General features: G+C 43.0%; 1 protein-coding gene and 1 long non-coding RNA gene across 7 annotated transcripts in view; one reads left to right on the top strand and one right to left on the bottom strand.

The window, feature by feature from the left end:
* Positions 1–182: 182 nt before the first annotated feature.
* Positions 183–8,010, bottom strand: LOC101793065 (radial spoke head protein 4 homolog A-like). The gene is given in 9 exon segments (XM_027455989.3): positions 183–311; positions 314–489; positions 1,674–1,791; positions 2,599–2,743; positions 4,270–4,841; positions 4,844–5,009; positions 6,642–6,873; positions 7,346–7,707; positions 7,828–8,010. Coding segments are annotated over 9 exon segments (1,920 nt in total). The 5' UTR covers positions 7,951–8,010; the 3' UTR covers positions 183–285.
* A 138-nt stretch (positions 8,011–8,148) lies between these two features.
* The window catches only part of LOC106020089 (uncharacterized), a 252,097-nt gene continuing 248,608 nt past the window's right edge, over positions 8,149–11,637 (top strand). For 3 of the 6 annotated variants that reach the window (XR_011808847.1, XR_011808850.1, XR_011808852.1), the window contains exons 1-2: positions 8,390–8,524; positions 8,798–8,940. This is a non-coding gene — a long non-coding RNA (uncharacterized lncRNA). The other 3 variants (XR_011808848.1, XR_011808851.1, XR_011808849.1) reach the window with 3 other exon arrangements.

Raw genomic sequence — 11,637 nt, 5'->3', positions numbered from 1 at the left:
AAGACCCCTAGAGACCCCCAGAGGAGACTGATGTGCATGCTCCAGTAGGAGGGACTGGACCCCGGAAGCTAATTATAATAATCTGTTTTTTGTTAGAAGTAGTAAGGAATATGTATTAGTCTAGGAGTGTAAAACAGCCTACAGAAACCCCCCAAATAAGCATCTTCCACTTACACTGAAGATCAACTCATTTAGGATCCATTTATTAAAACCCTATAAATATTTAATCTTTTCAAGTATTCGTGTTTCCTATATCTTAATCGTGTCTTCCTCTTCATCACCTACTCATTCTTCCTCGTCTTCCTCTTCTTAGCTCTGGCTTTCTCCTTTTTAGCCTTGAAAGCCAGCTCCTCTTCCACCGTCGGGTCCGCGGCCTCGGTGATCTCCGGCCCGTCGGGGTATTCTTTTTGCACTGGCTCAGGCAGTGCAGGTGTATGGTTTTCTGGGCTGTATTTGTGACCCCAGCCAAAGTAGATATTATTAAATTTCCTGAGGGGAAAAAAAAAATGGTGAAAAGTTCACACCATCTGCCTGCAACAAAATAGCGATCAGTGCAGATCCTCTCAGGGCTCCTTACTCTGCTGTGCAAATAGAGTGCAAGCTCCCTGGAACACTGTTTAAAGGAACACATCTCTTTCTAGTTGTTGGATTCACTGCGACCAGCTCTGGGGCCCCCAGCACAAGAAGGATGTGGAGCTGTTAGTGTAGGTCCAGAGGAGGGCCATGAAAACCATCAGAGGGCTGGAGCAGCTCTCCTGTGAAGACAGGCTGAGAGAGCTGGGGATGTTCAGCCTGGGGAAGAGAAGGCTCCAAGGAAACCTCAAGTTGAAAGTTTTCAGTCCTGAAGTATCAAAGCTTTTCAGTACTTAAAAGGGGTCTTAAAACAAAGACGAGGAGAGACTTTTTATAAGGGCATGTAGCAACAGAATAAGGGGTAATGCTTTTAAAGTGGAAAGAGGGTAGATATAGACTAGATATGAGGAAGAAATTCTTTGAGGGTGCTGAGGCACCAGAACAGGTTGTCCGCAGAAGCTGTGGATGCCCCATTTCTAGAAGTGTTCAAGGCCAGGCTCGTCTACGTGGGCAACCTGGTCTAGTGGGAGGTGCCTATGGCAGTGGGGGTGGAACTGGAGGATCTGTAGGTCCCTTCTAACCCAAACCATTCTATGCTTGCATACCTTCCACTTAAAAATCGCCAAGTGCAAAAATGATGAATGCTACACTCTGTCACTGTGCGATATTGCAGTGTGACTCCAACTTCACCTTAGTAACATAGAGCCATTCCCGACACCCACTCCAGTGCCCATGTAAAGCTTCTAGTGGTAGTGACTGTACTGTGCCTAACAGAAACAACTGAAAATTAGAACAAAAGAATTAAGCTCATTTGTAAAAAGCACCACAGACCCAAGAATACAGGTTTTAAATCCAGGACTGTGGCCAGGCACTAACCGGACATGTACATGCATCAGTTTTCTGCTAGCATTTCCAAAGGTTCTTCATTTCCAGTCTTGAACACATACTGATGCTGTGCACTCTTAAGTGGCTTTCTCTATCAGTCTCAGAAATAGTTACAATTCAGTCAATAAATTAATAAGAAACCAAATTTGACTTCATTGGGCATGTCTGTGTTGACCATATAGTCTGTGTTGTAACCATGTCAACTGGCTACTCACGTGCCAGATGCAAAGGCATATGCTCCAGGCCATCGGTGCGACTGAAGGATTGCAACAGCATATTGAGGGATCAGGTTTGTAGAAGGCTGAGCTGTCCAAGCAGGGATGTTTTGAATTCCTGCAGGCAGCCAAACACACGCTACATGAATAAATTGACTTACAAGCCACTACAAAATATTGAGGACTGAGCTACAAGGCTTTCACAGAACTCAGGCGACGCTTATATTAAGATGCATGTTAGAAGAACTAAGTCACAAGCAATAAATGTAGACATTGTGTTCAGACAGGTGGTTTGGATGCAGGGGCAGGTATCACATGGATGCCAACAGTCCCATACAGAAAGGATCATGTTCTTGAAATGCAGTAGTGCTCGCTGCTGTTTCTTTTGTCAAGGATTGTTTATCACTGAGGGATAAATTACATATGTATTTCACCCTGATCAAAGAATGGGGAGTAGAAAAGTAATTTGCTATGGCTACAGTCTAGTATTTAGGTTTCCATATCACTAGGAGTTGCTGCAGTATGTGCTAGAGGATATAAATTCTTATTTGTATATCTATGCATGTGTGAATATATATTTATTTTTGTGTGCATGCTTTTCTTCTGCCTATAAAGGTGATGGAAAAATAGCTGAATTTATTTCAGGGGTGAGCTGTCTGCAACTTCCAGTAGCCTGACATATCTGAATATTTTTTCCCTTTATTCTCAGCAGGACTGTTAACTAGTAAACCCAATCATTTCAGTTTTAAGGTCGATTCTGTGAACCATTTCACATTTGATTAATTTTGTAAAAGAATGTGGTTACCCTACCATGGCAAACTACATTGTTCTGTGAAGCGTCAGAGGCCTGTAACTTCAAATATTTACTACCTAAATGCCAACAATCCCAGTGGCTCTATCAAAAATCATACTCCATGAGGAGTACCTTCGTCTTCAGAGAGTGGAGTGAGAAGGGGAGGTCCTATTTCTTGCTGTAGTTCATCTGGCTCCTCCTCTTTCTCTTCCTCCTCTTCACCTTCCTCTTCTTCTTCCTCTGATTTTTGTGAAGGGTTAATCCAAACACAACGACCCTAGAATCAGTAAGGCAGAATAATAAATACACGCAACAATCAGTGAAGAAATGCAAGCCAGTTAAAACAATTGGTTCACACAAAAGCGCAAGTGGGGGAAAAAGAAAAAAAGATGTATTCCAGAATTGGGACGTTGTTGACAGAGAGCTGTACGTATCCTCTTGGCAGAGTGCTCTCTTTATCCCTCAGTCATTCCTTATCCCTGCTTACTATTGCAGAATGACCCCATGGCTCTCTGATCAGCTTTCAGCTATTTTGTAGTTTTCACTTCTTTTAAGTACAATCAATCCATGCTGATACTTATCCATGATGGCACTTATTGGCTGGGATCATATCATTAAGCAAACATATATTTCAATATTCATCTTGTGAAGAGACAGTAACTTGTTGCTGGCCTTCATTGGGCACAAACATGCTAGCATTGCCTGTCCCTTCCTTGTCAGGCACAGGCTGTGAATATGCACAGAAGACAGACAGAACATCCTGTCCCTGTGCACCTGGGCCCAAGTCTAAACCATGCGCGTGAAAAGTCTTACCTTGTACTCTGTATTTCAGTTCAACAATTACTGAACACAGAAGGCACGAGAAAGACCACAGCATCCCATGTTTTCATGCCAAATTATCTTTATGTTTACAGTGAACAGAAGACAGGAATTTAGTTCAATCCTTGCCTGTTGTCAGTTGGGTTTGTATCCTTGCTGGATTGCCAGTTATTGCAAGCTGAGAGACGAACACTTACAGACTTTTAAAGACTTAATTCCTTTTAAAGTCTGCCTTGTTTTTTAGCTACCAGTCAGAGGAACATTACAAAATGTTCTTAAAATTCTAATGGTAACAGATTTTATTTTTTTTCGAACTATTGTTTTGCTGGCAATAAAATTAAACTTTAGTTCCTAGCACTTGCTCTTATTTTATCCTACCATTCTTAAGTTGGTATCCAGGAAAGATGACTGCATTAGTAAAACCTCTTTCCAGCACTAACCCGATATAATAAATATTTTATGCTACAATTGTATTTACAATGTTTTGGTTTTAAGTTTTGAAGCTTTTTTGTTTGCATGTTTCACAGCAGAAAGCAAGCAACGGAAGGTAAGTCAGAAGAAAACACCAAATAAGTTTCGTTTAGCATACAATCACAAGCTGTCTGAAATTTAGCATCCTATCCAAGAAAACAGAATTAACAACATTTCTGTCAAGCGAGGATTTCAGGAGAGGTAACCCAATGTAGAAGAAATAATTATCTATCAAGGCCTAATCCTACATGATTATCTAAAGATAGGTTTGCACACGAAGATGGAAAAAATCATGAAACACGTGTATATTTAGAAACCTTCTCATATTTAAATATGTGCAACACATTTATATATGATAGAACGTTTCTAATACATTTTCTGTGGAAAATCTTTTCAGGCCAGTCCTGTTTCTGGTGAATAGTTCAAATGGGTGGGTGAGGGGTTTCATTTACACTCTGAAGCACTACCGGGAGAATGGCCTCTGAGGTCAGTGTGGCCTGTGTGAGGACCTACCTGCTTTAAAATACTCGGCACATAGTGTACCCACGTGGAGAGAGACTCCACCATTTCAGCCACAGAAAGAGGCTGGAAATCCGGGTTTTCTTCACATGCATCTCTTCCTCCTCCCCCTTCCTCATCTTCATCTTCTTCCTCCGCAAACTGGTAAAATCCATTGGGACAGACGTGGGTTCCTGCTGAGATCCGAGCTATCTGTGCACGCAGGTAGTTGGCCTCATTTCCAGGGAAAGGAGGGAAGCTCACAACAGGGGCATCCAGCCTACCAGTGAAGAACTTCTTGATTTGCCTGGCACAGACAATCTGTGCTGGTGTCACTGGAGGCAACTTCACCCAGGGTTTGCCAGGCTCATTGCAAACAAAGTAGATGTATTTGTTAGCCCCAGTTCCGTTTTCTTCTTTTGGGATGACAGGTGGGGGCTTGTAGGTAGACTTTGGTGGCTCATCTTCTTTTTCTTTCTCCTCATCTTCATCTTCGACTTCACCCAGCCCTTTCTCTCCTTCATCAGGAACTTCTTCTTCCTCCTCTGTTTCCTCCTCCTCTACTCCCTCCTGGAACTGTACTTCATCTCCAGGCCCAAAATTTTGCCCCAGAAGCGACATGTCTGGATTGGCTGGGCACTAACAAGTTTTTTAAGGGCAAGAAATATGTGATAGTATTCATCTTTGCTCAAGCCAATTCCAGCCTGCTCAAAATAAAAGGCCGTTTCCATCACATTAGGTAGAGGAGTCTCTCCCTAGTAAAGAAAATCGTGAGTTAGAGCTGAGTAATAATAAAATGATCTATTTGAAAGACTGAACAATTTATCTACTGAAAGTCATACTTCACTTTCCTATAGTGCGCTCTCTCAAAAAGCTCTGCTGACATTCATTTACATCTCCCACTATCATTTAGAAAAATTAAAAATGACATTGTAAGGATAAAGAAGAGAACACAGATGAAGTGCAGCTTTTAGAATACAAGATCTCAATTTTCAAATTCACTTTTAATTACTGCAAAGTACAGAAAGAATTCTCACGAGGGATCTGCAAAGGACTTCAGTGCTAGCACACCTTTTCTGTATAAGAGGCCATGATGCCTGGAAATACTGCTGCTGCGTTGCCTCGTGTTTGTGGCAGATGCATGTGGGGAAAGCAGAAATAGATTTTATACATTTAGACACCAGGGCAACAATATTTCTCTGGAATTAATGTTGTTCTTTTGGATACTTTGGCATAAAGCTCCCTGCATTATTTAAGATCGAATCTGTTAGAGTTGGTATGAAATACTGTCCCCTGACTGAAGTCACTAGTAACACCCCAGCTGGATTCAAGAGGGGCAAGTCTATGCTGGGAATGAGGATTTTATTACATGTTTCCATTCGCTTTATGACCAGTCTCTCATTTCATGGCTGTAGGGGATTAAAACATCCTGCACAACAGAATAGGGAATTTGGAAGAAGTAGTGTTGGTTTCCCATGGAATATCCCTGGCTCTTTCAGGTTTATTACGTCAAAGCAAGGTAGATACAAGTAGGAAAAATTCCCTTCTGAAACATCCCACTTTTGTCCATTTTTTACCATCACATACTGTAGACTGTTACAGTAAAATTAGTAACAGTCTATGGAAAATAATGTATTTTCTATCGTTAGGATTTATATTCTATGATGGCAATTCATTTGAATATATCCTGGTAACTTGATACGAAAATCAACGTCTTACTATCTTTTGTTTCCCTTAGTTTTTACAAGAATTCTCTTAATTTTTCTTTGGGTACAAGTATTTCCATATATAACCAACTAAATACTGAAGATTTCCCTGTTTAATGAAATGGCTTATTGATTCTAATAGTTTTTTCTTCTTGTAAGCATATTTTTTTTTTCTAGTTGGAGAAGGAAGGACTGGAACTGCAGCTGGAGCTGGAAGGAACACAAAATTCTCTATCTTACCGTAGCAGTTGTGCACAATATTCTGGAAGAAGTATCCAGAACTACGGTTACTTTAGGTAAAGAAATATCAGGTATAGATAAAGAAAAGAATTTGGGTGGCATATTCCAGGTTGAACAAGCGTATGAGAGATACTGTAAACTTTCCTTTCTATTTATCATCTCCAGAACATCTATGCTTTTAAAAGCTCGGGATATGAGACTTACTGCAGCAACTAAATTCCAAACTAAGTAACCAGCTGTGTTTTCTTCACAACTTGACACGGGACCAACTGAACTGTGAAGAGGGTACATGCTACTGTGACTGTAATCATTTCACGCAATCACGAGAGGCAATATTATGAGGGAGACCACCACTTCCACCTTTTCTCTTCTGCCTTCCTGCCACCTGCCACCCATCTCTCCAGTATATTTGATATCTATTGGTGCCTGGTAATAACTCACTACCTTTTCGTCTAGTTCTTCATCTCCTTCTTCATATGACTTGAGGAACAAACTTTTACTCCTTTCTGCAGATTCAAACCTTGGAGGCATTGCAGGTTCATCTCGAAGAGTATCCATTTTTTTCCGAAATTGAGCCCACTTCACGTCCTTGCTGATATTCTCAATTATGTCTACCACATCTGTGGGCTGTTCATCCAGGATCTTTGTTAGCGTATTAGCAAGATGATCGTATCTGTCAGATGAATATAAGTATTATTACTGACCTACTATTACGGAAGTCTTAGAATATTGTTTTTAATATCAAAAGTACACGGTAATCACCTGGGCGTCAAAGAAATCGGAACAGTTAGATGCAAAGGGATCATGCAGCATTTGGGGAAATTAGACTTGAAACTAGCCCTTTTGCAATATAATCAAGAGTAGCCTCGTCTTCCATTTTTCGTTTACCCCACATCTGGACGAGGAGCTGAAGCAGAATTCAAGCCTGGCCTTAATCTAATCGAAGGCTCTTTGAACACCATAAATTCCCTTTGGAATTTGGATTGAAAGGGGCCGGACACGCAGTTATAGCATAGCGATGAAACACTGCATTTATAACATGTTCTGCTTTTCCATACTCTGCTGTCCCTGACAGCATAGCCCTCTACCCTGTCACCACCACTCTCATCCTACCCCTTTCCTTCTTGTCTCTTTGGCAGACTTACAAGTTGAGGCCAGATGTCGTGCTGCTCGTCAGCAAGTAGGCTTTTGCATTCTGCATTGCCAGCATTCGGGCTTCGGGATCTGGTACTGGATCATCGTACGGGCTGTATCCTGGCTGATAGAGCCCGTAACCGGGCTCGTGTGGCTGATAGGGGCCATGCCCATCCTCATAGGCTTGGTAAGGCTCCTGTCCTACTCCGTATGTCTGACGGGCACTTCTTGGCTCCTGTGTTTGGCAAGGGTCAAATCCCAGTGCTTGCGACTGATCCGCGCTTTGGCTCGCCTCCTGCGAGTCCTGTCCCTCTGCATGCAGCTGGCTTAATCCTTCTGGCACCTGGTGCTCAGGAGAGGCTTGTTCCATCCCCTGTGGGCGATACCGAGTTAGGGTCAGCAATTTATAGGGTGCCCGGCCGGCACTGTCCCGTCAGCAGGGCTCTCAGCAGGGTACTGAGGGCGAGACCCTCCTTCACAGCCCCCACCCCACCTCCTGGCGTTCCCGGGAACCTGCTCCCGCTCCTGACTCCTCAGGAGGTGACCGCTCGGGGTCCTCCTGGGGCTGCCCGGGGCTCTCTCCGGGCTCCTCGGGAGGCTCGGCCGTGGCGTCCATGAAGCGGCCGCCGTTGCCCGTTGCCAGGGCCGCGGGGCCCGGAAGGGGTGTGCCCGGCGGCCGGGCCGGACCCCGCCGCCATTTGGCGCCGCGCCCTGGGCTCCGCCATCACGGGTGGGCTGCGAGGGGCAGCGTGAGGGGCGTCCCCGCTTCCCCCCTGTACCCAAGCGTCAAAATGCCCAGGACAAGGTTCAGCAGTACAGGGGTAGAGCCTGCTGGCTGTTTACTCGAGATCTGCTTGACAGCCGTGTGGTAGCGCAGTGGGGGATGCTGTGGCAGCTCCCTCAGGTGTCGTGCTGCAGCGCTACCAACTACAACAGGTGGCTGAAGTTAAAGTTTAAAAGCTTCACCGTATGGCAGAAAGCTTCTCGTGTAAATCGTCTCCTGCGTTGCTTATGATCAGGCTCGCCTCATCTTCTTAATTGCTTATGGCCAAGTCAGTAAAGATCTCTTACTAGTTGACTAAACACGTACATAGTATTCGATGAGGAGGCTATAAAACAAATAGCTGTTTTTTTCTTAAGCCCTTAGGCTAGCACATTTGGACAGACATCTAAAGCTGGCCGGCCCTTGAGTAAGTGTGAAATGTTTTCTAAAAATTTGACGTGAAAAACAATACTGTGCCAGGGTATCTGAGGGAAGAAATCGATGCTGTACGCATCTCTACAAAATGCCCTGTTCACATTATAAAACCAAATACCGCAGCTGTTTGTCTGGTAAAATATGCTTAATCTGTGCTCAACGGATGAATTAACACAACTTTTTATAAGTACAGTTTATTTTGGGTACTTCTTAGAAGTAACCAGAAAGAACGAATTCTGATGAGGCCTCCCAAATTGCTTTCCAGTTCCAAGAGGGAATGCCAGAAGTACCACAGAGGAACCTGACTCTGAACAGCAGCAACAACAAAACAGCTTTCCACATCCTTCCATGGGCAAAAGCAGAATTTGAGAGTTCCTGTACAACATCCCTGTGATGCCAAAAAGTAAGGTAAGGTCATGAAAATGTTAATTGTGCTGAGTTTCAACACGAAGAGGTTTTGACTTCCTGGTATTGGCAAGGCATTTGCCCAAGTTCCTCATTTTGCAGATGTATTTGCAGAGCTCACACATCAACTGCAGAGGGCGCGACAGTACTTGTGAATTGCTTTTTATGTGCTATCTGTAGTTCTTTTTTGGAGGAAAACCTTGATTTGTTGTTTAGTAATTAATTTCTCTAAAATGCATACAGTTACCAGTATTTGTGCAATGTCTTGTGAGGCACCTGCTCAAGAAAAGTCAAGTGCTTTATCTTTACAATCTCTGTTAGCAAAGAAAGAGAAAATGAAGAGCACGTGTAATTTGCTATAGTGTTACTCTCTGCCTTTCCTATTATATAGATTATTAAATGTACGAGGGGCTTAGGGCAGAGAGTACCTCAGTGCAGAACGATGTTTTATCAACATGGTGTCATGAGCTCTTATCAATAAAGAAGAAGAGCAACTGAATACATACAGTAATACTGCAGAATGTCACTGTGGCAAACACCATCAGTAGGATGTGTTAATTAGCTGAAGAGTAACTAAAGTATTTCCTAATGTTTTCTCTTTCCAAGGGAGGTGTGCTAATGGCTTGTGTTGATACCTGACCACAGCAGATGCAATGGTCTCTCTTGTACTATGAATTCAAGACAATTTTTCAACAGCACTTTTTAAACTGAAATCTTGGTGTCTGCTGACTTCCAGTCGCAGATCCAGAGGTGACATATAAAATGCCACATGCAGAACTGAACGTTTGTTGCGCTGTGGTAGTTTCATTGCTGAATTTTGACCGTGCTTGCACTGGTAGGGGAATCTGAATAGAGCTTCCCATTTCACATGGGAATCCTTCTGTGCTCTGTTAATGTGGAGGCAATCATTGAATTAAAAAGGCCAGTTGCAGGTCCCACATGTGTGAAGAAGCATGCTTTCACCATCAGACTGGTGAGTAGCAGCTGTAACCACTGAGGTGGTTCCTGTGCAGTGGGCAAGGCAAGTTTCTCTGCCTTTTGCCCTTGTCTTAGGAGCTGGGTGCCAATGCTTTCTGTGCAGAAAATATTCCTGCAAGCAGCTGCCAGGTGTGTTGTCTGTCAGCTCGCTCGAGAGGAAGGCCTAATTAGTCAATTTTTAGGTTGCAAATCATGTTTTAGGCTGAAGTCCCCCTGAACATGTGAAGATGAACTTTACCTTCTCCTTTAATGTATGTTTATGAATTAAACACTTATGGTCAATCTGCATGGAACTAAAAGACTTCAAGAAAAAAGGTATGAAAAGACTGTGAAGTACAAAACTACTTCTTATGTTTTTTCTCTGTTCAGAAGCTAACCATGTTAATTTCTCCTCAGTTCCAAAGCAGTTTCACACACACAAATTTATGCTCAACTAAATACACAAGTGGCTTTAACTGTGTACATTTTATCTTTTATTTTTTTTTTTTTTTTTTTTGTTAGTTTGTTTTTAAACCCTAAGCTAAATTAGTGCTGGCAGTCAGAGGTGCTTTTCCATGAGGCAATATTGTTAGGAAGCTGAGAGACCATCATCCTTCTGGAGGGGTCTGATGGGAAATGTGGAAGGCGCTTTGCAGAGAATAATAATCATTTGTAGAAATCCGATGCTGGTTTTTGCTCTTGCTGCTGTCGGTGGGAGCTTTATTATGGACTTAGTGAAAGTAAGATGGTGTCCTTTGTCATTTCATCATCACTTGACTCCCATAACCCGGTTTGTCTGGATGAACAGATTTTAGTCCTGATTTGAAGGGGAGAGTTGCCATGGTTAAGGCTGAGCATGACTTTGCATCCAGAGGTGTGAATTCTGTATTTTGCGTCCCCTGAGTTCAGAAAATCACCCTGAGTTACAGGAAAATGCTGAATAAATGCATTTAATTATACGTGGCTGTGATTGTGGTGATGTAAGGCAGCGAAATTTCAAGGTGGGAGAAAATCTTCTCTCACTTGGTAATCTGAGTGCTAAACCTGTGTTGTTAACAAAGCTCTTGTTATGATAGCGATCTGATGAGGATTTTTGGTGTGAAAAATGCAGGACGTGGAAGTTTTTCAGGTAGTGGGTTGTAACGTCTTTGTGCCTGATTTCTGTTACTGGAGGAAATGGCATTTCTCTCTTTTGGGGAGCTGTGAGACTGACTAAAACTTGCAGTTTGCAGGGGACACTGATAAGTGCTTTCTAAGTGCTGTATCTCAACTTTATCAGAACTTTCATTGATTTTGGCATGTCGTTTCTTGTCTTTCAGTACCATCACAGAGCTGTGGGTTTTGCTGTTATTTATGAGGAGAAAGCATAGTTTTCTGGCAAAAAGGCTGTTAGCCGTTGTGCTTCTTTTAAGTACATCCTGGGTTTAAGCAGTGTCAGCTGAGGTACTTTGTCCTGGTGCTCAGAACTTGTCTGTTTCTTACAAGTCAATTAGATTGCAGCTGCTGCAGGCTTCACAGGCTGTGTGGAGTGATAATTGCGAGGGTGAGATGAAGAAAATGTTGGTCCTTGCTGGTACATTACAGCTGCAGTAAGATCAAGTGGGCCCGTTCTGGAGCCGTGCAGGGCCAGCTCAGCTTCTCTTCCGTGCTTCTGTAGGCTGTTAGGTGGAGAAGTCCAAGCGGCTGGCTGGAGCAGTGCCTTGCCTTCAAGTGTAACTCTTCTTCACTGTGTTCCTGAACTAT

This window comes from Anas platyrhynchos, chromosome 4 (assembly GCF_047663525.1).
Source record: "Anas platyrhynchos isolate ZD024472 breed Pekin duck chromosome 4, IASCAAS_PekinDuck_T2T, whole genome shotgun sequence".
Lineage (NCBI taxonomy): Eukaryota > Metazoa > Chordata > Aves > Anseriformes > Anatidae > Anas > Anas platyrhynchos.
The sequence above is the reverse complement of the archived record's forward strand: the minus strand, read 5'-3'. Positions and strand labels throughout refer to the sequence as shown.